At 47.0% G+C, this 24,509-nt stretch overlaps 2 protein-coding genes across 4 annotated transcripts in view; both read left to right on the top strand.

The window, feature by feature from the left end:
- Nucleotides 1-12,595, top strand: part of IFFO2 (intermediate filament family orphan 2) — a 40,231-nt gene extending 27,636 nt beyond the window's left edge. Inside the window, exons 6-10 of one of the 2 annotated variants that reach the window (XR_010607441.1) lie at nucleotides 1,964-2,084; nucleotides 4,378-4,467; nucleotides 5,096-5,226; nucleotides 5,964-7,719; nucleotides 12,519-12,595. Coding sequence is in view for 1 of the 2 variants with exons in the window: in XM_065649944.1 (XP_065506016.1) it covers nucleotides 1,964-2,084; nucleotides 4,378-4,467; nucleotides 5,096-5,226; nucleotides 5,964-6,069 (448 nt within the window). In the remaining variant the exon portion in view is untranslated. Of the gene's footprint in view, nucleotides 1-1,963; nucleotides 2,085-4,377; nucleotides 4,468-5,095; nucleotides 5,227-5,963; nucleotides 8,341-12,518 lie in introns of those variants that run through there. The other variant, XM_065649944.1, reaches the window with a different exon arrangement.
- A 299-nt stretch (nucleotides 12,596-12,894) lies between these two features.
- ALDH4A1 (aldehyde dehydrogenase 4 family member A1) lies at nucleotides 12,895-23,329 on the top strand. Of its 2 annotated transcripts, none has more exons than XM_065649906.1 (15): nucleotides 12,895-12,985; nucleotides 13,688-13,781; nucleotides 14,168-14,260; nucleotides 14,376-14,423; nucleotides 14,790-14,945; nucleotides 15,338-15,487; nucleotides 15,586-15,660; nucleotides 17,369-17,556; nucleotides 18,428-18,501; nucleotides 19,054-19,241; nucleotides 19,645-19,692; nucleotides 20,092-20,244; nucleotides 20,486-20,607; nucleotides 21,219-21,337; nucleotides 22,806-23,329. In XM_065649906.1, the coding sequence occupies exons 1-15, from the start codon at nucleotides 12,960-12,962 to the stop codon at nucleotides 22,916-22,918; spliced, it is 1,647 nt and encodes a 548-aa protein (XP_065505978.1). In that variant the 5' UTR covers nucleotides 12,895-12,959; the 3' UTR covers nucleotides 22,919-23,329. The 2 variants fall into 2 exon arrangements, with proteins under 2 accessions (XP_065505978.1, XP_065505977.1); XM_065649905.1 differs by having other exon boundaries at nucleotides 12,896-12,985; nucleotides 19,054-19,250; nucleotides 22,806-23,328.
- The last annotated feature ends 1,180 nt before the right edge of the window (nucleotides 23,330-24,509 follow it).

Here is a 24,509-nt window from a genome sequence, read left to right as displayed (position 1 = left end):
CATTGAGTTATTTCTATATGTTTGCAGAAGTACTATTTTTTTTCCACCTGGTGCTCACTTGGAGTTGAACCTGAGCTGCCAGGATGGTACACACTCCAAGGTTTTCTGGAAGTTCAAATAAAATTAACAGAAGCTGAGTTTTGTTCCTCCCTTGAATAAAGGAGGTCTGAATTTCCCAGCAATGGACACGGGTGTCTCCTGCCAACTTCTGCAGAGGGGAGAATTCCCCGTGTTTTCCCACACAATGGGGGATGGTATTTAATATACAGGAGTACACCAGAAATTCCCTAAGGAGCATTAGCTCCTCTTCTGCTGTCAGTTATTGCCAAAAGTTCTGTTTTCAAGGGCTGAATATCATGCATAGGGGGGCATGTTTTTTACAAAAGTTGTAGGTAACTCCGTTTGCTAGGACTCTTGTTTTAGATGTCTTTAGGCCTTTATTAATATTCAGTGTAATAAATACAGATTTTTGACTTCTCCAGTGCTAGAATTCAGTGTGACAGCAGATAATGTGGATTTTTTAGAAAAGCAAGAGGCTAAAATTTAGCTACTAGGTTGGTAATGCGTTTAGGTTTTGGGTTTGTTCTTAAAGCTGTGCTGTGATACCTAGTTTTTAGTGGTGTTACTAATGACATTCTTATCTCCTGGTCCTTATTTGGCACATAGTGCTGCAGGAATCTCGTTACATGCAAATGGGGTTGATGTAGAACAGTGTTCATGACTTAATGAGGATGGTACATGGCTAAGGATATCTGGGCTTGGGGGCTTTGCGAGGTAGAAAAGAATATTTTACAAATAACCAAATAGCTTATCTCATTAACAGAAACTGAAAGCAACTTGCATTTTATCTATAATGAACTTAATCTTTAGGTGTGTAGTAGTAAAAAATCCAAATGCATTTGGCTTTGAGCGGTGTGCATGGCTGAAGCAAGCAGCAGTCGGGACTTCCTGACAAGGATAGCTCTTGCAAAAAGAGACCACTTTGAAGAAGTCGAGTTGCAAAAGGCATAATCGTGTATGTCCAAGTTTATTGGATTTTTTTTAAGAATTATTTTTTAAAAGTCATGCTGAGTATAGACAAATAGTCTGTCTCTTGCCAAGCTCTTCAGCCTCCTAAAGACAGTATCGGACTGGGCTTCCGGCCTGAGATGTTATCTGCTTAAAAGGAAGTGAGCTAAAGTAACAAAAATGAATCAATCTGAAATGAGCAGACTGCTTCTGGGAGCAATTTCAGATTTTTGTCAGGCCTCCTTAACAAAGACAAGAAGCAGCTACTCGTGTTTCACCCTGCTGCTGTTCAAACCAAAAGGGACTCGAGTGCCTTCGGAAACTTTCCTTTCTTGCACAACTGACCAAACAACAGTGTTAAAGGCCATTCTTGCCACTGTTTGCTCTCAGTCTTAAGTGACTGTAGTAGTATCTTTGTTTTTTCCAGTCAACAATAAGTATTTATACTCACCTTGCGCATCATTTCGGGGTTCAGTTTTGTCACAGCTGTTACTTCTGAAAATAACATTTTTAAGTGCTGCAGGGAAAACGCTGGCCGAACTTCAACGTGAAAATCAGCAGGGAGTCTTCTAGTGGCTGTTTCTTGTAAAATCCCTTGAACTGTTGGGGCTTATTTTCCCATGTTACAAAAGAATAGCGTAAAACATTTTTGTGGTTTTGCGAAAACGGGGGAAACTAATGTGCAGCACCATCTGGAGGACAGAGCTGGGGCTGTGTGCTGGAACCAGGGACGCGAACAAGGAGCTCTTATTGTGCTCCAGGGTGGCAAAGAGCCCAGGAACAGGGACTTGGACAGTGGCAAAGCCTGTTTGTAACAACTGCGAGGATTTTCAGCTGCTGCATTGTCTCCTTCATTCAGTTCTCATAGCCTCTTTTTTTCTAGAAGATTAATTAAAGGACTGAGGGAGTGGGGCTGGAGTAGTTTTCACTCATGCTTTTCCCGTTATCTTAACAGTCGTGAGACATTCGATTTTGATGATGACTGTGATAGTTTAACATGGGAGGAGAATGAGGAAACGTTGCTTCTTTGGGAAGACTTCACAAACTGCAATCCTTCAATTGACCTCCAAGGAGAGGTGAGTTTATTTCCATTATTTTCTTGAACTATTCTCTGCAGAAACTGTATCCCTCAGCTGCTCTTTTAGCCATTTGAGCCGTTGGATGTTTGACTGGTGATCTAGTTTGCCACGCAAACTTGCTTTGATTTTTAAAATCCTCTTAGTGCTTTCTCTCTATGGTTGCTTTTCAGCCTGTGCAATCAGTTCATTTGCCAAACTTCATTTCCTCTGCTCCTTCAAACTGAGTCTTTAAAAGTACCAAGCGAGTGTCAAAAGATCCAATGCGTCTCGCTGTTCCAGGAGCATCACGCAATCTGTCACCCTAAGCAGTCGCTTATCTAAAGCCCTATATCTTCCACACAGTGTCTCATTTTCTCTAGATTATCGTTCACACTTTAATTGTCAAAATAGTACACGTAGTGTGGAGGATAGTATTGCGCAGTTATTCTGGTGGGGAGAAAAATAAGCTCGGTATGGTCTGTGGAAGATGGTAAAGTCTGTATACTCCATCCCAAACAAAGGAGCGGTGGTTGCTGGATTGCATAAGGCCCCAGGGATCTTCCGAACCTGTGAACCTTGTGCTTCCATCTTCCCAGTCAATAGGAATCTCCTGGTGTTGGTGGATAATAAACAGCTTGCTTTTAATCCTTGAGATCCCACACGACATCAGCTAATACCTGCGTGCTGCCTCATTCAGGGACTCTTGAGTCTTTTTAAACAGACCTAAAGACAGATTGAAATTCCAAGGTCTGGCTTTGTGCAGGTCGTCTTAAAGGCGACACTATTATTTAATTACTGAGTAGCATGAGAGCAGTAGTTAAGAAATAATCCTGCCTTCCTCCATCAGCGCTGGTGTGGAAAGGTGCTGAGGCAGCAACCTCCTGAATATTGTCTTGTGTTGACTGCCAGGAGTGTGTTTAATTTACATCTTCCCGTTTGTGGATCGTCTGGCGTACTCTGAAACTGCAGAGATTACCGAGAAGTGCTGGGACTGCAGAAAGCAGCATACTTAGCTACACGTCGTCTTTGGAGCAGGGAGAGTGGCAGAGCAATAATGTGTGGCCACGTGCTGGAATTAGTGACAGATTTATTTGCATATACCCTTGTATGCATGTATAAGCATAGCTATCAGAGGAATATTGCCGAACTCAGACCTTCCGTGCGAAAACTCTGAAGGTTTTAAGAAGCTTAAATCCTTCTAAATGAAAATTATACAAGGAAAGGGTAGATTTGTCTTGTAGATGGAGATTCAGAATAAAGACTGCTCCGTCTGTGCCTGGTCTTTAACATAGTGCTTTACATCCCTGAATCTTCCTTCCGCTGGCTTTATTCCTTTCAAGTTCTTACGCCGTGCCCTAGCACCTTCTTTTCTGACCTTCCTCCTTAAAGCGCTTCTGCATATAAAAGGATAAGCGGAATGATTTGTGTAACTATAGGCTGGGTAGCCTGACATTGAGAGCAGGTACGATCCTGATAAAGCTGCCACAGATGCAGCCAAAGGATGGAAACACAATTAATGCTCACTAAATTGATGATTTTTTTTTTTCTGGAAAAGGGAGGTAGGTAATAAGATAAAAGAGAGAACAATTATATTGTTTTAGTCTCTTTGCGACGTGCTATTTATTTTGTAGCCCAGACTGTACTTGTCAATCCAAAGCAAGGATGGTACAGGAGCTGGTGTCCAGCAGGATGTTTCCTTTGGGACAGCACGTGTTCTTAGGTGCGATGTTTTCATCGGTAGTGTGCTGGAGTGAGCTTGCTTTACCTAGCAGTGAAGAATTTCAATAGGAAGGAGTGCATGGAAAGCATATGTGTGAGGTAATGGAAACTGAAAGGACTCGAGAATAATAATATAGAATTGGAAAATGAGAATTCCAGTGCAAAGCTGTATGCAGTGCTGTGGTCAATGCAAGGAAAAAAATAGTGTCATGGCTGGCGAGCAATTCTAACCTATCTAAGTGTGAGCAGACTGAGAAGGGTTCAGGAAAATCCCTGGTTTTGGTTCTTTGGCATGCATCAGGTCTATGTGCTTAATTGCTGGAGCCTTGGTTTCCAGGTTCCGTGCTCAGAGGCTTTATCTTTGTGTGTCCAAAGCCGTGGTCATGGTACAAAAATGTGTTTCCTGGTATGTCAGTTTTAAGAAGCAGAATATTCCTTCCGTGTATAAAAATGTATTTAAAAAAAAAATCTTTGCATGAAAAAGCATAACAACTTGCATTTCTGAATGAAGTAAAATAAGAAAATCTTCAGTCTGCTACCAAATTCCTGGTTAGGTTCTGGCTAATTCTTTGTGTCCTCCTTCCCCCTGCAGGAAGAAAACCTGGGAAACTTGATCCATGAAACAGAGTCTTTCTTTAAAACGAGAGACAAGGAATACCAAGAAACAATAGGGCAGATAGAGGTAAGGAAGTGGTTCGTGGCCATGTGAATTGTTTCTAATGGATGAAAACGCGCAGTGTTCTGGTCCGGTATACCCACAGAGGAAAGGTGGAATATCTCTAGGTCTAAGAATGCAAAGGTGTTTTTCTTTGATATGCCCTTGGGATTTTTCTTAAATACCATTCTCTGTACAGCATTATTATTGTGTAAGCATAAATCTGTAGCCAGTGGAGAGAGAACCTTCAGAACAAAGAGAATAAAAATGCACTATTATTCTTTTTCCCCTATTTGTCTTGCATATCCACTGTCACCCTGGGAAATGCCTTACAGGACGTGGCCTCCAAGGTTGCCAGACACAACAGCTGTAGCTTCGCAAAGTCTTTGCCCTGCCTAGAATATGCTTTCATTAATTACTGCATGTTGACAAACAAGATGCCAAGCAGCAGAAAAAAACTCGAGGGCTGTTTAAAAACAGTGTTGAGCTGTTTTTAAACTGAGGTGTCACATACGTTGTGCGAGTGTTTTGGTGTTGCTCTGGGCAGCTTTAGCATCCCCACCAGTTTGTAAAATGGAGTGAAGCTGGGAAAAGCTGCTAGCAAGTCACCTTTGCCTGATTATTTTCTTTTTTTTTTGTCTCCTATTTCTTACAGCTGGAATTGGCCACAGCCAAAAGTGACATGAATCGCCACCTTCATGAATATATGGAAATGTGTAGTATGAAAAGGGGCCTGGATGTACAAATGGAAACCTGTCGTAGGCTTATCAAAGGCTCAGCTGACAGGTAATAAAATATTCCCATTCTGCCTGGGGTGCTTCTGGAATTTATTTTGCTCTTGTTTCCTGCCAAAGGCAATAGTATCATTTTGTCCTAAAGCTTCGTCTTTCCAATAATCTTGTTTCATTCAGGGTCAAATATCAGTCTTAAAAGGAGCCCTGTAGGTTCCTACACACAGTAACACCTTTAAGGATTTGACAATGTTGCTAAAAACAGAGAACTCTAACTTGGACTGACATTTAGTCTTAACATCATAGACCTAGAACTCTTAAACAAAAGCCCACATTAAATCTTGACTGTGGACTTAGATGAGGAATTTGGGTTTTAATCTTCTCATGTGTTAAGAACTCTTTATTCTGGGGGATTTTTCTTCTGCCTTGCTCACCCCCAGTACACCACTCTGTCTTAAAAAGAACAAGAGGAGAAACTTTTGAGTTTTTGAGATTGTATGTAGTGTGGATGAGGAAATGTTTGTTGGACTTAATTTCCATTTCCCCATCCATAACTGTAGGGCAGCCTTTTTGTTTGAATAGGAGAGGGCAGGGCTGGGGTGGCAACACACAGGATGCTTAAGTTTACTAATGATACTTCCTGTAAACCCGAACTTTCATGTTAATAGGGGATACCTTAAATTGTTTGGGGAAGTGAAAGTGACCATTGTCTTTAAAGGTTTCTTTTTTAGAAGTTATTTTGTCAATGATATTCAATCGTTTATCTGAAGCTTCCTCTGAATTTTTCTACAGAAATTCTCCATCTCCCAGCTCTGTAGCCAGCAGCGACTCAGGAAACACAGATGAAATTCAGGATGAGTTGGACAGAGAGACGGATGTGGAGCCCATGGTCAGCTGATACGTAGTTGGGGCATTGCAGTGAAAGGGAAGATACAAGAAAAGATTAAAAAGCTATACACTGATGTGGGAAAAAAAAAAAAGGACTTGTAAGCCCTTGCACAGGGTTTCTAAGGACTCATTCCTACACGCATCCTCACCCCACCCAAGGATTGGTGCTGTAAATTTCTATTGTTATACAAATCATAAATGCAGAGTCCTGTAAGAAAACATGGTGTTTTAATTGTGCCTTTGCCCCAAGCTGAGCCACTTGGAGCTCCAGTGGAATATTAATAGCAGATGTTTTTATAAAAAATATTATTTATAAAAAAATCTGGTGGCAGCAGAGGATGATGCTGCAAAGGCTCTGGATATTTCAATAAGCTTATGGTTTTATTGAACTGCTGCACTGATTGGCAAAAGGAACACTGGCAAAATGAGAAGTGAAGCCAAGACTATTATGGTACAATTACCAATGTCTGGCAGAAAAAAAGAATGCCTCCAAATTGAACTGTAAACACTTAAAAATAATAGTGGGTTTAGAAGAGAGCTCTTAGGATCAAGCAGTTATACAATATTAAAAGGAATGTCTTCACTCCATCTTTTTGGGGGAAGGAGTCTTTGGGATTTGTATGAGCTCTCTACTAGACTCCGGAATCTGAAGCAGCGAATCTCAGCTCGGTGGCAAAGCGGGGGGACAAAGGAGGGTTCAGTGGGGTGGGACTATCACTGATAAACTACTATGCAAAAAAAAAAAAACCCAACAAAAACTACAAAAAAAGCTCGCCTTATTTATATGGAATGTTTGGTCCCTGCTGGGCTACAGTTATCTCTTGGGGAAAGGAAAGCTAAAAACACATTTGCACATGTTATTATCTGTAGAGCTTCTTTTGAGGAGGAATGTCATATTACAATGCCTTTGTTCCCAGTGATTGGATTACGAGGGGAATCAGCCCTTCAGTTCCCATGTTGGTTTGTATTTTTTTTTCAGGATTTTTTTTTTTTTTTGAAACCATAGTGTTTGCAGATTTTACTTTGCTGACAGGGAGATAACTCCATTTTATGCTGCTTTCATGATGTTTAGAGTGGGGTAGTTGAAGCATCAGGATAAACTGACATGCGGTGGTTTAGATGGAGGCTTGAGACGTGACATTGGGAGAGTTCCCAGACCACTGTTCTTCAGAAAAGCTGAACATCGGAAAATACTGTAATCCTTTTTAGGGCGTAGTAACATGAATCCCGAACTACTGCTGCCCTAGAATTAGGGAAGAACAGCTGTGTGCTCTCTCTGTGAGAAGATCTAGGCTTTGTCAATCTTTCTGTATTTTTACGCAGGAGAAAGCAGCACCCAAAGTCAGATCACTTGGTGGTATTTGAGGAAACTCTGGCATCATCAAGCTCTTCATGGTTATAATGGGAATTGTAGCACCTCAGCCAGGTAAAAACAGGGTATAAACCTCAGCCAATAATTTTTTTGGTTTTTTTAGACCAAGATTGAAAGCGTAGTTAATACTGCCTAAAGGTAGCTGTGTAGTTAACTAGCCTTGGAATAAATACCAAATGTATTTATTTTTTTTTCCTGCCAGGAAGCTTAGAAACTGCTTTGTAGGAGCAGTGCTAGGACTGGACAGGGAAATACCCGATTTAAGCACCCTCTCAGTGTTATGTAAAGGTAAGCTGGCCAATCTTTTTAGCTTCCTGAGTATTTATTTCCAAGCCTCTCTTATGTATTGACCTGAAACCAGGGGGGTTGCGTTGTAAGCGTACAGCCAGCATAGATCAGCGTTGCTTTCTTCCAAAAAGAGCACAAGTGTCTCAGCAAACGGCACGTTCCTGGGCAGAAATCTGCTCCGTCTCGCACAGCCTGGCAGAGGGACAGGACCTCGGAGGGTTTCTGCTCGCACTGGAGCTGTGGGTACAATAATATATAATATATAATAACAATGAGTTGCTTTGGTGCTGCCTGGAGTTCGATTGCTGTTCAGATCCGTCTGCTCGGACACGGTGCTGCTTTTAGGCCACGTGAATCAAACGGGGCTCCCTGTGGTTTTTCAGATTGAGGAAGAGCACTGGGATGATCCGTCTGGATCCACAATTGGCAGCTTCTGTCCCAGAAAATAGATCCAAGGGCATTCTCGTGGTTTCCCTACTGATGGCAATACTCAGTGCAGTTATTCACAGAGTAGCTAGCAACTTCTTGGTTCTTGTGGTGTGGGTTAGGGGCTTTTTTCAAAGCCTATTTCATCGTGTAAATGTAGATAACTTATCTCTGGAAAAGAAACTTTATTCCAAAGTGCTCATTCCTATGATTTCTTAGGTGGCCTGAGTGGTAAATGTCACGTTCACCACGGCTGCGAGTTGGGGTTGGGTGGGTGGGGGCAAGAGATGTGATATATTTTTGAGGGGGCTGGGACTGCATGTTTTCAATCAAGTACTCTTAAGGTTTTCAAGCCTGGATGAACTTCAGCTGCTAATACGTCGTTTCTCAGGAGGCTGGGAAACCATCTGCCAAAGCTGAACGTCTGTAACGCTTTAGTGACTTCGGTGGGGACACAGTTAAGCCTTGCACAGTGAATCAGCTCCCCTCAATCATTAAATGCTTTTTGGTACCGGATAAACGGAGCAATTTTAAGGGCCGTCCGGCTTAGCTGCTGGTGTTTGGTTATTTTTTTTCTTTCAAACTCAGTGTCCTAGAAAGAAAAAGGCTGGGTATTTTTGAAACTAGTGTGGAGGGAAGGAAGGAATATCAGTTCAGCGAGAGCCGAGAGAGAGTGGTGGGCACAAGCCGGTTGTAACCTCTGGTTTATCTCAGAGCCATAGTCACGAGGATTATAATGCAGATAGGGCTGCGTTTGGTAAGTGTACGGGATGTGGGTCCATAGTAGAGGGTATAGAAATAATGTGTATGGTGGTGATGTGTATGACGGTAAATTACCGTGGTTGTCGGTGTCTTCCTTATAACCGTATGTAATCCATTTTTAGAGAAGAAAAGGTGTTTTTGTAGTTGGGATGATCAGGGGTTTATTTTCCTTTAGGACCATGTAGGACTTGGTGGATCAGCCTCTTGGCAGTTGTGAGGGTTGGTCCTCGATCATTCCCTGGGAGGACTTTGGTTTAGTTTCAAGCGATGCTGCTGATCCAGCTGCCAGTGGTCTTGTTGTGTTGCATTTAAGTAGAAACCAGATCAAAAGCTTGCCAGAAAAAAAAAAAAAAAATTGTGAAAATGCTGGAAATGATTTTGATGACCTCTTTCCTTTTCCTTCGTAAAGCTGTAAATACTTTATTTTTGTTTTCTATTCTTAATGCGGTGTCATATTGACACTTTTTTTAGACTTACAATCAGAAAATCCTCCTCATTGTTTCTCATTTTTTAAAAGGGGGTTTCAAGGAAGCAAATTTTTTTGCTTGTTAGCAGTGTAATAATAGATCAAATTCCTAAAATGGGTTTGTACAAAAAAAAAAAAAGTTTTCAGTAAACAAATGGCAGTTGCTTTTGTGGATGCATGTTGTTAAAAAACGTCCAAAGAATAATGTGGTACAGATGTTTGTTTTTTTCAAAGACTTAGTAATTATCATAGTTCACACAATGAAAAAGAAACAAAAATCTTTAAAAAAAAAAAAGTGTCTGGGGGGGGATGTAATGAAACTCATCTAAGCTAAATGTGTAATCTATTTATAAAAAACACAGTATATATTCTATTTTTATTAGAGGTTTTTAAAGTGCAAACAGAATTGTTAGCAAATGCAATTATTCCCTTGTCAAGTATCTTCGGGACTCCAAATTCTCCAGCGGTTTCAAGCGACAACACAAATAATGGAACAGGTTTGGCTGTGAAACACTCGCCCGTCGCCTCCTCGGAGCGGGAGGGAAAGCAAAACAGGTTCACGGCTTTTCTGCGACTGCACAATTGTTGCTGTTTCCCCTGTTCTGTGGTTTTGGGGTTGTTTTTATCTCCCTGATTCTGCTGGAGTGGATAAGGACCTCTGGGGTGATTGCAGCACAGTAACCTTAACATCTGCCCCAAAGAGCATTTTGCGGTTTACCTGGTTGGAAGAGAAATTTATATTTATCTACACCGCTATAAATTGGAGTGAACTTGATGAAACAACATAACGAATCAGAATTGTGCCTGAATATAGATCTAAAGCTACTTCTGATATGAAATTATTGTTTATTTTTTTGGCATAACCGTTCCTGCCAGCAAAAATACCAGTGGGGTGGTTGGTCTGAGGTGAGATGAGAAAAAATGGTGGCGATGGGCGGGTGCTCGCAGCCTTGGCCCCGTAAAGCAGAGATTTCCTTGGGTTTTTCCCTCTGGAAAAACAGGGGAAAATCACTTGTGTTGGAGCACGCGAGGAAGGGAATTGCGCCACTGGGAAGTCTCTGTGTTCGGCGTTTGAGAGCTCTTCATTTTAGAGCGCAATGTTTAAAGCACGGTTTATCACAGCAAAATTGAGAACTGGTGGTAGTAATACCCCGATGAGGATTTTCCACGTTTGGCTTCAGGACTTCTGGTATTTTATTCTTTTGCACGGGTCCAGGACTTGGTTGCAGGGGAACACCCAGGTTTTAAAAATATTTGCTTTCAGTGTTAAGTCACCCAAATCCTTTACTTTTTTTTTTTTTCCCCTCAGCTTTTAGTAGAATGTAACTTCTGTCAGCTTAAGTTTTAAGTGAGAAATTGCCAATAATGGCAACACGTAGTATCCTGGTGTTGATAACGCTGGTTTTAGGGGTGAACTAGAAACACTACCTGCCAAATTCGGAATTCACTGAACCCAAGTCTTGGCAGAGCAGTGAAGAAACACTCGATTATTTCTTTTTGTCTGTTTTTGTGTGTAGTTCAGTGTCTTAAGCCCCTTCCGCGTTTGCGGGAGCCTCTCAAAGCTTCTCTTTTGAAGAAGCAGCAAATTGTGTGTAAGAAGTGGGTACCTGATGCTTCTAGAAATCACGATTCCCTCCTAATTTGGGGCACTCCAACAGCAAAGCACTTCTGTAAGCAAAGGGGATGCTCGTAGGTCTGGCTGGCTCCATTTATGGAGGAAATAATTATTTTAATACTTAAAATAAACGCTGGGGTGGTTCAAACCTGTGTTATTTCTATGGCAGAACACCCTGGTACCCCCGTGCCACAAAGCCAACGGCTCGTGGGCTGCCCGAGCTCACGATCCCTGCGCGGATTTCATCTGAAATCCTGAAATGTCTTTTTTTTTAATTAGTGTTGAGGATGATGACAATCTCGGTCACTAAACACACCTCTTGTGTAACGTGGTTTCACCAAAAGCGACACGTAATTCAGCCCTTTGAACGCCTTCCCTGCGGCTAAAGTGTACGTAGCTGTTCTGCCAAAATCAATTATTTATTATTTAATGCGTTGAAGTGGAGGGTATTGATGACTCTTTCCCCACGCTGTGTTACTTTTTGTCAGTTCCTCTTAGGTCATGTAAGAATTTCTTTTATACACATGAAAACAGACTACTGATCAGTGTGGAAATGAACCTGTTTACCGTACTGTTGTAAATATTGTGCTTTATATTCTGTATATTAGCTTCTTTTAAAGAAAAAAAAAAAAAAAGAAAAAAGACTGAATTGATGATGCTATTTGATCTCTGGTGAGGAAAGGACGAAGGATGAACCAGCTCCTCAGCTTGCTCCGGAGTCGAGATGTAAATCGATTTTTCTCTGTGGCTGGAAGTCTGTCCTGGGAATTTGCAAGCAGACCGAAGGGTACACGTATTTTTGGCGGTGGAATTTAATCCCCTTTAGCCGGGGCACCGAGAACCACCCGTGGCGCGAGCCAGAAGCATTCGCACTTCCAGCAGATTATCTCCATTTTCCTTTTTTTTTTTTTAGTGCCAAAACCAAACCCACCGACCGTTCCAGGTCTGCTCCTCATACGGCGCTCTGGACTCCCGTCCGTGTGTCCGTCCTCGGTCCCCCTGTCCCTCCGGAGCGGTTCATCCTTCGGCGCTCGGCCCACGGGGACCTGAACCCGCAAAGTGGGGAGCGGGAGCTTGGTGATGAAAACGGGTCGTTGTCCTTTTTCTGGTTACAAAGAAACAACAAAAACAAAAATATATAAAATAAATACCGAACTCCTGGTTAATGGCTCTGTGTGTGTTAATTAATTCTTGGGTTGGAAAACACCTTTAAAGCAAAAGCCGCTTGTGCATTTGGAGCTGGGCAGGTGCTCTGGGCTCCCAAATACCCAAATCTCCCAAATACTCCCAAATACCCCAAATACCCCAAAACCCCCTAAAAATTCGTATCTTTCAGCTGCAACACTTCAAGTGCCGATATCCTTTCTGCAAATAAAAATAACCAATCGAAAACCAGCCTCCTGCCCGGGGCCAGGCTCCCATTTTGAGTTAAAATCCTCTTTTATTTTTAATTTTCAGTTGCTAAAGGGACCCGCAGCGGCCCCCTCAGCTCGTGTTTTCTCTCTCTCTCTCTCTCTCTCTCCTCCGCAGGTTCGATCCCGGAGCCGCCGCCGAGGCCGGAGCCCCGTCAGAGCCGCCTCCTTCGGGTGGGTGGTTGACTTTGCGGTTAATTTTTTCGGGTTTTTAATTATTTTTAGCTCATTCCAGCGCCCACCCCCACCCCCCGTCCCGCCGCCGCGGTGGTTGCGCCCGGCCAACGGCGCAGCCGCGCCGTTGGCCGGGCGCAACCACCGCGGCGACGGGACGGGGGGGGGCACCCAGGCGGGGCCACCCCATTCCCGCCCCATAGTGGGGTGGGGGAAGAGGACACGCCCCTCAGAGAGTTCCCCAGTGCGGGGTGGCTCCGGGAGCAAGCCGCTTCCCTCGATATTTTTTTTTTTTGCTATTAATTTATTACTTTATGCTTTTCTCTTAATCCCCCTCTCCCGCGTTTGGGAGCGGCCGCCGGACGCGGAGCGCGGCGGGGCCGGGATGTGGCGGGCGCTGCGCGGCAGCGGGTGAGTGCAGGGTCCTTGTGCCCCCCCCGTCCCGTCCTCTTGTCCCCGCTCCGCTCCCCTTCCCCGCGAAAGGGGACATCCCCCCCCCCCCCAAACCCCATCCCCAAACCCCGTTCCTGCTGCGTTCCCACGCGTGGCAGCCCGGGCGGGGGGGTCCCTTTGCATTGCCTTTGTTCGCTTTTGCTGCCCCAATATTTCTCGCCGCGCACCTTTGCTTCCAGCCACTGTTCTTTCTCCCCTTCTTTGCACTTTTTTTTTTTTTTTTCGCCCCTTGCGGGGGCAAAATTGCTGAGATGGGCAATTTAATGCTCGAGCAGGGTTGGGAATGCACAACCCGAGCTGCCCAAGGTCCAGCTGCTCGCTGGCCCGTGTCCGCCCCGTGCCCTGGACTTTGCTGGGGGAGCAAACCAGATCGATTGGGAGCTTGCTTTGTGCGTAGTCCCTTAACAACTCCTTTTTCCAGCACCCTTTTTAGAGCAAAGAGAAGGGAGAGCTGCATGGCAGCCGTGTCCAGGCTTGGTTCTTGGCTCCGCCATCGTCACCCGATGGGTGGGATGGCAGATATCGTGGTGTCGTGCCTGGGCTTGCGTAGCTGGTTTGGCCGAGGAGCGCACCGTAAAACAATAAAACGCGTTATTGGAGCTGGGGTGCGGAGAGAAGAAGGGAAGCGAGAATTTCAGTGTCCGCCTCGCTCTCTCGCAGGCGGCGATGGCAGCACCGCTCGGCCATCGAGGTGACCAACGAGCCCATCCTCGAGTTTAAGCCGGGGAGCCCCGAGCGAGCAGCGCTTCAGAAGGTACCGCCGCGCAGGGTCGGGATTTTGGGGGGGTTTCTAAGGTCCCGGTTGGTGCTTCTGGTGCTGCACAGCAGCCCCAGGCTCTTTCCTGGGCCCAGCCCAGCTCCTTCCCTTTGGGGACAGGTGGGGTTGTCCCTCCTGTCCCCATCCCTCCAGCCCACGGACACCCCATGCGCAGGGGACAGAAGGACACCTGTCCCCAGGTGTCCCTTTGTTGGGGAGGATGGAGGGATGGACGGATGGATGGATGGAGGGATGGATGGATGGATGGACGGATGGATGGATGGATGGAGGGATGGATGGACGGATGGAGGGGGTGGCTGGCGGAGCTCTGTATGTGCGGCTCCCACCATGATGCTCTTTTCCTCCTCATCCTCCTGCTCCAGGCGCTCGCCAACCTGAAGGGCAAGACAGAAGCCATCCCCTGCGTGGTCGGGGGCGAAGAGGTGTGGACACCGACCGTGCGGTACCAGCTGTCGGTGAGTTTGGGGGGAAAACTCTTGTTTAACGAGTGAAAACAGAACAGGAGGATGTACCCGGGAGGAGGGAGCTCTGTCAGACCGATGACTACAGAGGCTTTTCTTCTCTTTTCAGCCATTTAACCATGCGCACAAGGTGGCCAAGTACTGCTATGCCGACAAGGTGAGTACACCTCACTGCTTTCCTCTTCCTTTTTTATTTTCCTTTTATTCTGTGGCGGGGAGGTGGCAGCAGCTCGCCAAGCTGTATCTCGCAGGGTTGCAAACCTCGCGGCGCGATGCCCTTTGAGATTGCCGGTGAGAAATCCGGATGAAACGCAAATGGCTGCTCAGATTCTGAACAGGGAGGCTCCAGGGTCCAGCGTTGGCCCTTCCAGGGATCCTGGAACAAATTGGTACCAGGAGGTGCAAATTTGGGATTGTGATGGGAAGGTGGCTCCTGTGGTTTGTGCCTGGGGCTGGGTGGCCCCTCACTTTCCCCTCCCACGCGGTGACAATGACGTGATGGGTTCTTCCTTTTCTTCCGCAGGAGCTCATTAACAAAGCCATTAACGCTGCCTTGGCGGCCAGGAAGGAATGGGACCTGAAACCTGTCCGGGACCGAGCCCAGATCTTCCTGAAAGCGGCCGACATGCTGAGCGGCCCCAGGCGAGCGGAGGTGCTGGCCAAAACCATGGTCGGGCAGGTAAGGGGGATGCAGGCTTGGCATTTGGGGTGAATGGGAGGGAATTTGGGGAACCAGGAGCCGGGGCAGCGCGGCAGGAAGAGCTGCCGAGGGATTTTTTTGGCTGCAAGTCTTTGAACTCAGTAGGAACAGAAACGGGCTGCAATTACCAGAGTTTTTCCCTGCAAAATGGGAAAGGGGAGGCTCTGCAGGGCGGACGCGATGTCCCCTGGCACAAGCACAAGCTGCGTTTGCCTCCGCTTGGTGCCAAGGAGCCGTGGTGGGATGGGGGCTCGCAGGAGGCAAAACATGGTCCACCGCGGCCCGTTGCGCCGTGCTGCACCTCGCATTGCTGCATCCCCCCCAAAAACCCTTGGCTTAGTGCTTTTATTTGACGCGACCTCTCCCGGCAGGGCAAAACAGTCATCCAGGCAGAAATCGATGCCGCTGGGGAGCTGATCGACTTCTTCCGATTCAACGCCAAGTACGCGCTGGAGCTGGAGAACAACCAGCCCATCAGCGTGGACGTCAGCACCAACAGCATGGTGTACCGGGGGCTGGAGGTGAGGGGCTGGTCCCCCGCTTCTCGAACTCCCTTTTTGTGCCCCAAGCTCCCTTTTTTTGCGGACACCCACCCGTCCCTTTCCTCTCCCACCCGCAGGGTTTCGTGGCGGCCGTCTCGCCCTTCAACTTCACGGCGATCGGTGGCAACCTGGCCGGAGCTCCGGCGCTGATGGTGAGTGTCGTGGTGGTTTGGGAGAGCCAGGGATGGAGAGGACAGGCCAGAGAAAGGCTGGGAAGGGAAATGCGCTCTCCCCAAGGCTGCAGTTTGCCCGGTTTGGCATCCACAAGGAGCAAATTCAGGCCCCCTGGTAGTCTGGTGCCGTTCAATAGGACACACCTGGGCTCCTGCTTCTGCTCGTCCCCTTGGATCCAATCAGCTGCCTTGCAATTAGGCACAGCTGTCTTTAATTACAAGAAGGCGTTCTAGTGGCTGGATTTTAGACCTGTTCACTGATGGACAGGTGGGATGGGGAGGAGTTGGAAAAGGCAAAGCTGCCCACACCTGCTCTTCGGGGGGGTTATTGTTCAGAATAAAGGTGTCTTTTTGCTTCTAGACTGGGTTTTAGGTCAAGAGAAGGTCAGGGTGCTGCAGGGAGATGTGAACACAGCGGGGTTTTGTTTCTCTGTGTGCTGCTTGCTCTGTGAACGAGGCTTCAGGGTGCTGTTGTGCTCCAAAAGTGCAGTTGGTTTGTAATTGCTCGGGTTCCTCTTGGAGGACGCTTTCTGGGTCCAGCAGGTGCGTTAGGGCAATGGTAGGAGAGAGCAGGTCGTAGCCTTGGCATTTAGCACTGAACTGGGAGACGAGATCCTGGCAGGCAAGAAAAACGGTCCAAAAATTCCACGTATTGGTAAACAGCATTTCCGTACGTGTGCCTATTGAGCACAGGGAGCACCTGCCTTTGCAGGGTGGGTTTTGGGGAGAGGCTGATGAATTTGGGCCAGGATTAATTAATTTATTTACACTGAGGGGGAAAAAAAAAGGAGGACGGTGGCACAGAGCCAAAGGGGTGGGAGCCTCCAGCAGCGCTTCAGCCCTGTGTTTTCCAGCCAATTTTGCTGTTTGCTTGTGCACGATTAATCCCGGCCGGAGGTTTTATGTCAGTGCTTTGGCTGGCACAAACACCTGCTGGGTTTTGCGCGAACCCGGTGGCAGCGGGTGAACGGGACTCGCGATTGTCTTATGCACATTTCTTAGCGGCGACGTCCCATTTGCCGAGACGTAAACCAGGTGTGTGTTTTGTGCCTCCTCTTAGGGAAGGGAAAACTGTGTCCCTGCTAAGGGGGAGTGTGAGGGGCTGGCACAGCGACCTGAGGGTGCGAAAGGGGAGAACAGGAGCTGAGGGGAGACCTTCTGATCTCTGAACCGCCTGAAAGGAGCTTGGAGCCAGGGGGGGTCGGGCTCTGCTCCCCAGGAACAAGCGCCAGGACCAGAGGAAACGGCCTCAAGTTGCGCCAGGGGAGGTTGAGGTTGGATCTGGGGAACAATTTCTTCCCCAAAGGGCTGTGGGGCATTGGAACAGGCTGCCCAGGGCAGTGCTGGAGTCACCATCCCTGGAGGGGTTGGACAGACGGACATGAGGTTCTCAGGGACATGGGGCAGTGCCAGGGGTGGGGAACGGTTGGACTTGATAAAGGTTTTTTCCAACCAAAATGATTGTGTGATTCTATGAATTTGTGCTTTCAGCTGGCCAGGCCCATCACAGTCCTTTTCAAAACCAATGCTGGGGCAAAAGGCAGGCGTGAATCACCCGAAGGTGCCGTTGCTCTGGTCCCATCCACCGCGGGCTGTGGGCCAGGCTTTTGCCGGAGCATTTAAGCCTTGCACAGCCGTGTGCAGGCTTAAGCCTTTTCTGCTGTGCTGACTTTCTCCTCTCCCGCAGGGAAATGTGGTCCTGTGGAAGCCCAGCGACACCGCCGTGCTCTCCAACTACGCCGTCTACAAGGTCCTGCTGGAAGCCGGGCTCCCTCCCAACGTCGTGCAGTTCGTGCCGGCGGACGGGCCCCTCTTTGGAGACACCGTCACCAGCTCCGAGCACTTCTGCGGGCTCAATTTCACCGGCAGCGTCCCGTAAGTTGGGGATGGGAGCGATTTGGGGGAACGATGGCGAGGAACCGCTGGCTGGGATGACGCTGAGTGCTTGTCTGCGGGTCCTTTGATCACGTAGGACAGCGTTGAGTAGGGCAGCAGGCAAACAACGGGCCATCCTTACCCGATGTCATTAAAGTAGGGTTTTAAACTAATTAAAGACGTGTCTAACCAGGGTTTTTTGCTGCACGGAGTGGGTTTAATGGCAGGGTGTTTCTGTCGCTAAACTCAAGGCACAGAGAGTAGATGAAGCAGCATGTGACAGTGCCCTGTCTCCCAGGGATGCTGCGATTTGGCTTCAGGAACCGCAGAGCGATGCCAGCCCCGCTGAGATTTGCAAACCCGCTCGTCGGGGTGTGTTAGCGACGCTGAGGGCCCCGGCAGCCCGTAATGGGCTGTTAAACCTGGGGACCCCGCTCCACCGACCACAGACATGGTCTGATGAGCATCGTGCTTTAGCGGTGGGAAGCTCATAAATTAGTATTAGCAGCTGTGCCTCCTGCTGGGAGGTTATTAGCATTTTTATTGTTTTCCAGCCAAGGGGTTTGTCACAGTAAGGAAGGGTCGAAAGAACAGAAACTTCTGCTGGATGCTCGCTCCTGTGTCTTCCCTCTGACACTACAACAGCTGCTTATTTTTAAAACTGCGGTGTAGTGCCATTGCCTTAATACCTCTGGTTTCACTCTCAGCATCTCCTTTTCTGCTTGCAGGGCATCCCTGGTTTTGGGGAGGGCCGCAGGGGTTTGCTGGGCTCCCCTTCAGCACATCGCATCACCCAGATGTGCCTTTAAACCAAGTGCCACCCCTGTGCAAAGGCACGAGCGCACTCAGCAGCTCCTCCTTTCTCTTCCAGGACTTTCAAGCGGCTCTGGAAGCAGGTATCCGAAAACCTGGATCGCTACCGCAATTTCCCACGCCTGGCCGGAGGTAACCGCTGCATCTCGCACCTTTTTTGGGCGGGTGGGTTAGTTTCTCCCTTCCTCAGGGAGAAGCTGAAATGGCAGCCAGGATTCCTCTCCTTGTGAGCAGGGAGCAAATGACACATTAAATTGTGTCACCTCCAGTATGGGATGGGCTTTTATGGCAGGGAACTGGTACTTGGGTGGGAGGTGATGATGCTCTGGGGTTGCGGAGCCTCCGCAGTAAGTTTGGGACCTCGGGTCGGTCCCTTTCCCATCAGTTTTGTACATCTACTCCAGCTCCAGGGTTAGAATCGTATTAATAGAATCATTTTGGTTGGAAAAGACCGTCAAGTCCAACTGTTAACCCAACACTGGCACTAAACTATGTCCCTAAGAACCTCATCTACACGCGGGATCGTGGCAGTGTCCCCGTTCCCCAAAAAACCACGGAATGGGCCAGGCGGGTGCTGCCCGAGCCCCTTGCAAGGGACCTGGCCGTAGTTTCTGCTTTTTGGAGGTGGTGCAGCCCTGCCAACTCCTCATTCGCCTCTTTTTTCCTCCCTTTCTCCAAAACCAGAGTGCGGCGGGAAGAATTTCCACCTGGTGCACGGCTCAGCCGATGTGTCCAGCGTAGTGAACGGGACCCTGCGCTCGGCCTTCGAGTACGGCGGCCAAAAATGCTCGGCTTGCTCTCGTCTCTACGCCCCGGACTCGCTGTGGCCCCAGATCAAAGAGAAGCTGCTGGAGGAGCACGGGAAGATCAAAGTGGGAGACGTGAGCGGAGCTGCCGGGCTGCTGAAGGGCTTTGCGGCTCAGCGGGTGGTTGATGGGATTAGAGACTGCGGTAACTGGCTACTAATTCCTATTGAACCGAGCTTTTTATCCACTGGTTCTCCCCACCGCCGCCCCTCCGTGTGTCCCCCCCTCCCGCTTCATCTTTTTTTTTTTTTTAATGATTAGAAATTAACTTGTAGCCAGCGTCTGCAGGAAGGATGGTGTAAGTCACTGAACACTGCAGACTAATTGAAAAGGGGGGAGCTCGAGCTGAGATGCATTTGGAGCTGGGGGGGGAAATGTTATTCCAGGAATTTAAGCTCCTCCTAATTTCCGAGTTAGCTTTTTTTGGCATAGGATGTACTTATATTGTCTCCTTTTTGGCTTCCCACAGCCCGCCCAGGACTTTGGGACGTTTTTCTCTGCAGTGATTGATGACAAGGTGAGCTCACCTCTCCCAGTGCAAGAAGGTACCACCACCTGCCTTAGTAAGTGTTAAGTTAAATGTTTTTTATTGCTTATAGCAAAGTATGAATATCAGAGCTGAGTATCCTTATAGCAAAGTATCAATATCAGAGCTGAGTTAGAGGTGAATATCAGCCCTCTTTTGCACCCTCCTGGAGTATTGCATGTTGCAGTCACTGCCCCTTTTGAAAAACAGGTTATTTTTGCAGAAAAACTATCTCAGACAGAAGGTTCAGAGTGTCTGGGACTGTTTTTCCAGCTCTGCCCACCCCTTTCTGAGCTGGAAGAGCAGCGTAGCCCTGAAAGGGATTACCCGGAGCTCCTTTTAGACCCCAAATCCACACTTTTTTTAAAAAATTATTTCCTTTTTTTCCAGTCTTTTGCACGGATAAAGAGATGGCTCGAGCACGCTAAGAAGTCGCCCAACCTCACCATCCTGGCGGGAGGCGGCTGCGACGACAGTGTTGGGTATTTCATCGATCCCTGCATCGTGGAGAGCAAAGACCCGCAGGATCCCATCATGAAAGAGGTGAGAGCCGGAGGGGCCAGGAAAGCTGCAAAAGGGACAAAAATCCCCATCCCGGGGCATTTACTGCACACCTAGAATTGAGCTGTACATAAAAAAATTGGTGCCTTTTTTTTTTTTTTTTGCATCACGGTTTTAGCTTAATCAGCTGCTGAATCACCTACTGCTTATTTTTAGGGCTTTCCCCACTAAGTGCTGTGTGTATATATATATATATTTTTTTTTTTTTTTTTTAACCGTACAGGAAATTTTTGGCCCCATCCTCACGGTGTACGTCTATCCAGAGAAGCGGTACAAGGAGGTGCTGGATCTCATCGACACCACATCACCCTATGGCCTCACGGGGGCAATCTTCGCCCAGGACAAGTAAGTGCCAAAATCGCCGCGGCTGGTGAAGGCAAAGATGGTTTTTCCTCTTCTGGGACGAGCCGTCGCGCTCGCTTCTCTCCACAGCCCCGCGCTGCGTGGCGAGGAGGGAAATAAAGCGTTTCCCACAAAGCTTAGCCTGCTTTTAGCCCTCCTTCTGCTAAGGAGGGAAGGGGATGGATCTAAAGTGGGTTTTTTTCAGCCCAAAAATGCTTTTTTCGGTGAGAAGTTATCCCAAAAGGCATTTTCTGGAGCATACGGGAGGCTGCACCCCCAAAGCAGGAGGAGGGCTTAGAACAGAGTAGCCTCAAAAAGGGACCATCCTTAAGTTATAATCCCCTTAATTTTATAACAATAAAACTTTAAAAAGAGAATTAAACTAAAAAAAACCCCCCAAAATTGGGATAATTCAAGGGAGTTCTAAGTATTTACGACCCATTTCAGTGTGTGTTAAGCAACGCGTAATCCTGGAGATGTGCACAAAGAACTGCAGACGCGCTCGTTGCGTGATTTTATTTAGTACGGGGGGGGGGGTATTTTTGCGTGATCGTAGTGAGTACAGGCGGGCAGAGGCCGTTGTGCGGTGGTCACCGTGTCCTGTCCCTGCGCAGGTCGATCATCGCCCAGGCCCGGAGCCGCCTGCGCAACGCGGCCGGAAACTTCTACATCAACGACAAGTCGACGGGCGCCGTGGTGGCTCAGCAGCCGTTCGGCGGCTCCCGCGTCTCGGGTGAGCGCAAACGCCTCCCTGCAATTCACGGCGCGCGGCCTTGGGTTGGTTGGAAACGGCGTTTAAGTCCAAACATTAACTGCCAAGTCCAGCTCATCTCCACGAAACATTTCAGCTGTCCGTCCCATGGCTGAAGACCATTCGGGAGAAAATACTTCAAAATAGGACAAATATAAAAAGATAACTTAGTAACTAGTAAATAACACAAGATTGCAGTAGTAACTGAAGTATTCTGTGCTATTTCAAGCCAGAATACTGAAGCCTAAAATAATTCCCATGTTAGCACTGACACAGAACTGTAATACACAAAGTAGTATTATACACAAAATATTATTAGAATATAATTAGGGAGGGAAAGCAGCTTTGAAAGAGGTAGAAAGGGTTTTATAAAATCTTTAGGCACAATTCTTTGCAAGCTTTTAGGAGCTGTCAGAATGTTACAAAGTAATAATGACATTACACATGGATTTGTAAAGTCTGTTTACTTTTAGTGGCATAAAAGTCTATTTAATGCACTCCTGTATTTTTCCTTCTCAATTGGTGGAAGATTATTTTTCTCCTACATCATATGTGATTACATATATTGTACATAATATGTGCTTATTATATGTATATATATGTATTATATATGTAAGTATATATACACACATCTGCATATGTATATATGTACCATATATGTACATGTATCTATACACACATCTGTATATGTGTATATAGATACACATATACATATGTATTATATCTGTATCTGTATATACATACACACACGTATATATAGTATTCATATACATATGTATGTATATACAAATATATAATACTTTATATGTGTATATGATGATATAGGTATTTGTATATATACACACATACACCTATGTATATGTATGTATTGTATATGTATGTGTATATACACACAGATACATGTGTATATATTCTATATATATGTATATGTATGTGTATATATACACATATACCTATATATACACATATTATATATGTACGTGTATATATACACACATATACATATACCTATATATATAATGTATGTATGTGTATGTATATACACACACATATACATATACCTATATATACACCTCTATATATATATATGATATATGTATGTGTATATAATATACACATATGTATATATATGCATGATCTGTATATATTATACGTACTTCTTAAGCTGTCCGGGCTCTCAGGAGCTCCCATCACCAGCAGCAACACGGATGCACTATTGACACTTTCTCAAGAGGCACAAGACACTTTGCGCAGCTTCGTGCAGCGACAAACAGAGAAACACTCAAAATCCAGAAAACTATTCTGAGTTCTTTCGGTTCGCCCCCCCCTCAGTCAAGAAGTGAATGTTTTTTGAAGAGAACTTTATTTGTCACCTGCGCTGAGCCGCATCCGGGCGAGTCCCTCGTCCTCCACCTCATGGTCACTGGTGGTTTTTTTCCTCCTGGCACAGGCACTAACGACAAACCTGGGGGTCCCCACTACATCCTGCGCTGGACGTCGCCCCAGGCCGTCAAAGAGACGCACGTGCCGCTGACCGACTGGCGCTACGCGTACATGCAGTGACACCCGTGCTACGCGTACGTGCAGTGATACCGGTGCTACGCGTACGTGCAGTGACACCCGCGCTACGCCTACGTGCAGTGACACCCGCGCTACGCCTACGTGCAGTGACACCCGCGCTACGCCTACGTGCAGTGACACCCGCGCTACGCCTACGTGCAGTGACACCTGTGCTACGCGTACGTGCAGTGACACCCGTGCTACGTGTACGTGCAGTGACACCGGCGCTACGCGTACGTGCAGTGACACCGGCGCCACTCATCCTCAACGCACACACTGGCTTCGCAGCTGCAGCCTGCAAATAAAGCACTTAAAACTACTGATCTTTAACCTGACGAGCTTAGGTTTTATTTTTAAAGAAAAAAAATAATATTGTTAAATTGTCAACTCAAAAAAGAAATAAAGGTTTTTTTGGTTTTATCAGCGTGTTTAGTTAATGAATGGAGGGGTGGGTGGTGTGGGTGCAGAAGTGGTACCTGGACTCAGGTTCCCTTTTCCTCCCATTTTGTCCATCCCGAGCCGTCCAACGCGGTTCCTTCTGAATGCAGCTGAAAACACTGGAATTAAAGCAGGAGATGGGTACATGTCACCTGTAAAAAGCAAAGTCCTTCTTTTTCTCTTCTCGTTCTCTCTCTTCATCCCCAAGATTTTTTTACTGCAGCAGCACCTGAGCTGCACCAGCAGGAATCCCTGGAAGTTCAGGGCTGCCTGTTCCAGCCTTCCTGGGACGTATGGAAAGCCAGGCTTATTTTAAACCTGAGATCAAAGTGGTTGAAGCCCTAAGACATATTTTCTCCCCGTTCCTGAACAAGAGCAAAACCTCCCGCACACCCAAATGGTTTTTATGTAGGAAAGGAACTTGGCAGAAGACACTTTGTGCCAGGAGAGGGCGGCTGCGAGTGTGGTGTTGCTTAAAAAAATCAGTTTAAGCGCATTATTTTGCCCCTGTGAAGCCAACGGCCGGGATTACCTGCACTGTACCCTGCAGACGGTCTCGGGGCGCGCTCGGCCATCGCACGGGGGGCGCAGCAACACCCCACTTGGTCCCCAGTTTCCTTACCGGTCAGGCTGCCTCTGGTGCTTCCCAGCTGGGTTTCAGCTGCTTCCACCGCTCCCATCCTTGGATGTCTGCTGGAAGGAGACGAAAACATTTAATTTAAGAGACGTTTCAATAATAGGAACGTTTCTGCACATGCTTAGGTGGCTGCAGCATCCCTCACCCCCCCAAAATAATGTAGGCGTTAGCAGAAGGCACTGGGACAGCATCAATTCTGCAATAATTAGAGCAAGATGCATTTCCCAGCCCATCGTGCTCTGACCAGCCCTGTGCTCTGCAAGCTGCTGAGTTAAATTAGTTAAATGAGTTGAATAAGTTAAATGAGTTCTGACCTCTGTGACCTGCGCAGGCTCCGCCGCATCGTGCGCGAGTTCTCACCGGCCCGTCCTGGAAAGCAAACAGGAAAAGGATCTGAAACACAAAGTCTTGCATCCTTCCAGGATCATTTCTAATTTAGAAACGTCTACATTTGTAACACCTCCAATTAATAACTGTTCAATTAGCAGGATTTGCAGATAACCCTGTTAATGCTGTTGT

Source organism: Caloenas nicobarica, chromosome 22, assembly GCF_036013445.1.
Source record: "Caloenas nicobarica isolate bCalNic1 chromosome 22, bCalNic1.hap1, whole genome shotgun sequence".
Lineage (NCBI taxonomy): Eukaryota > Metazoa > Chordata > Aves > Columbiformes > Columbidae > Caloenas > Caloenas nicobarica.
This window is presented reverse-complemented; position numbering and strand designations above follow the sequence as displayed.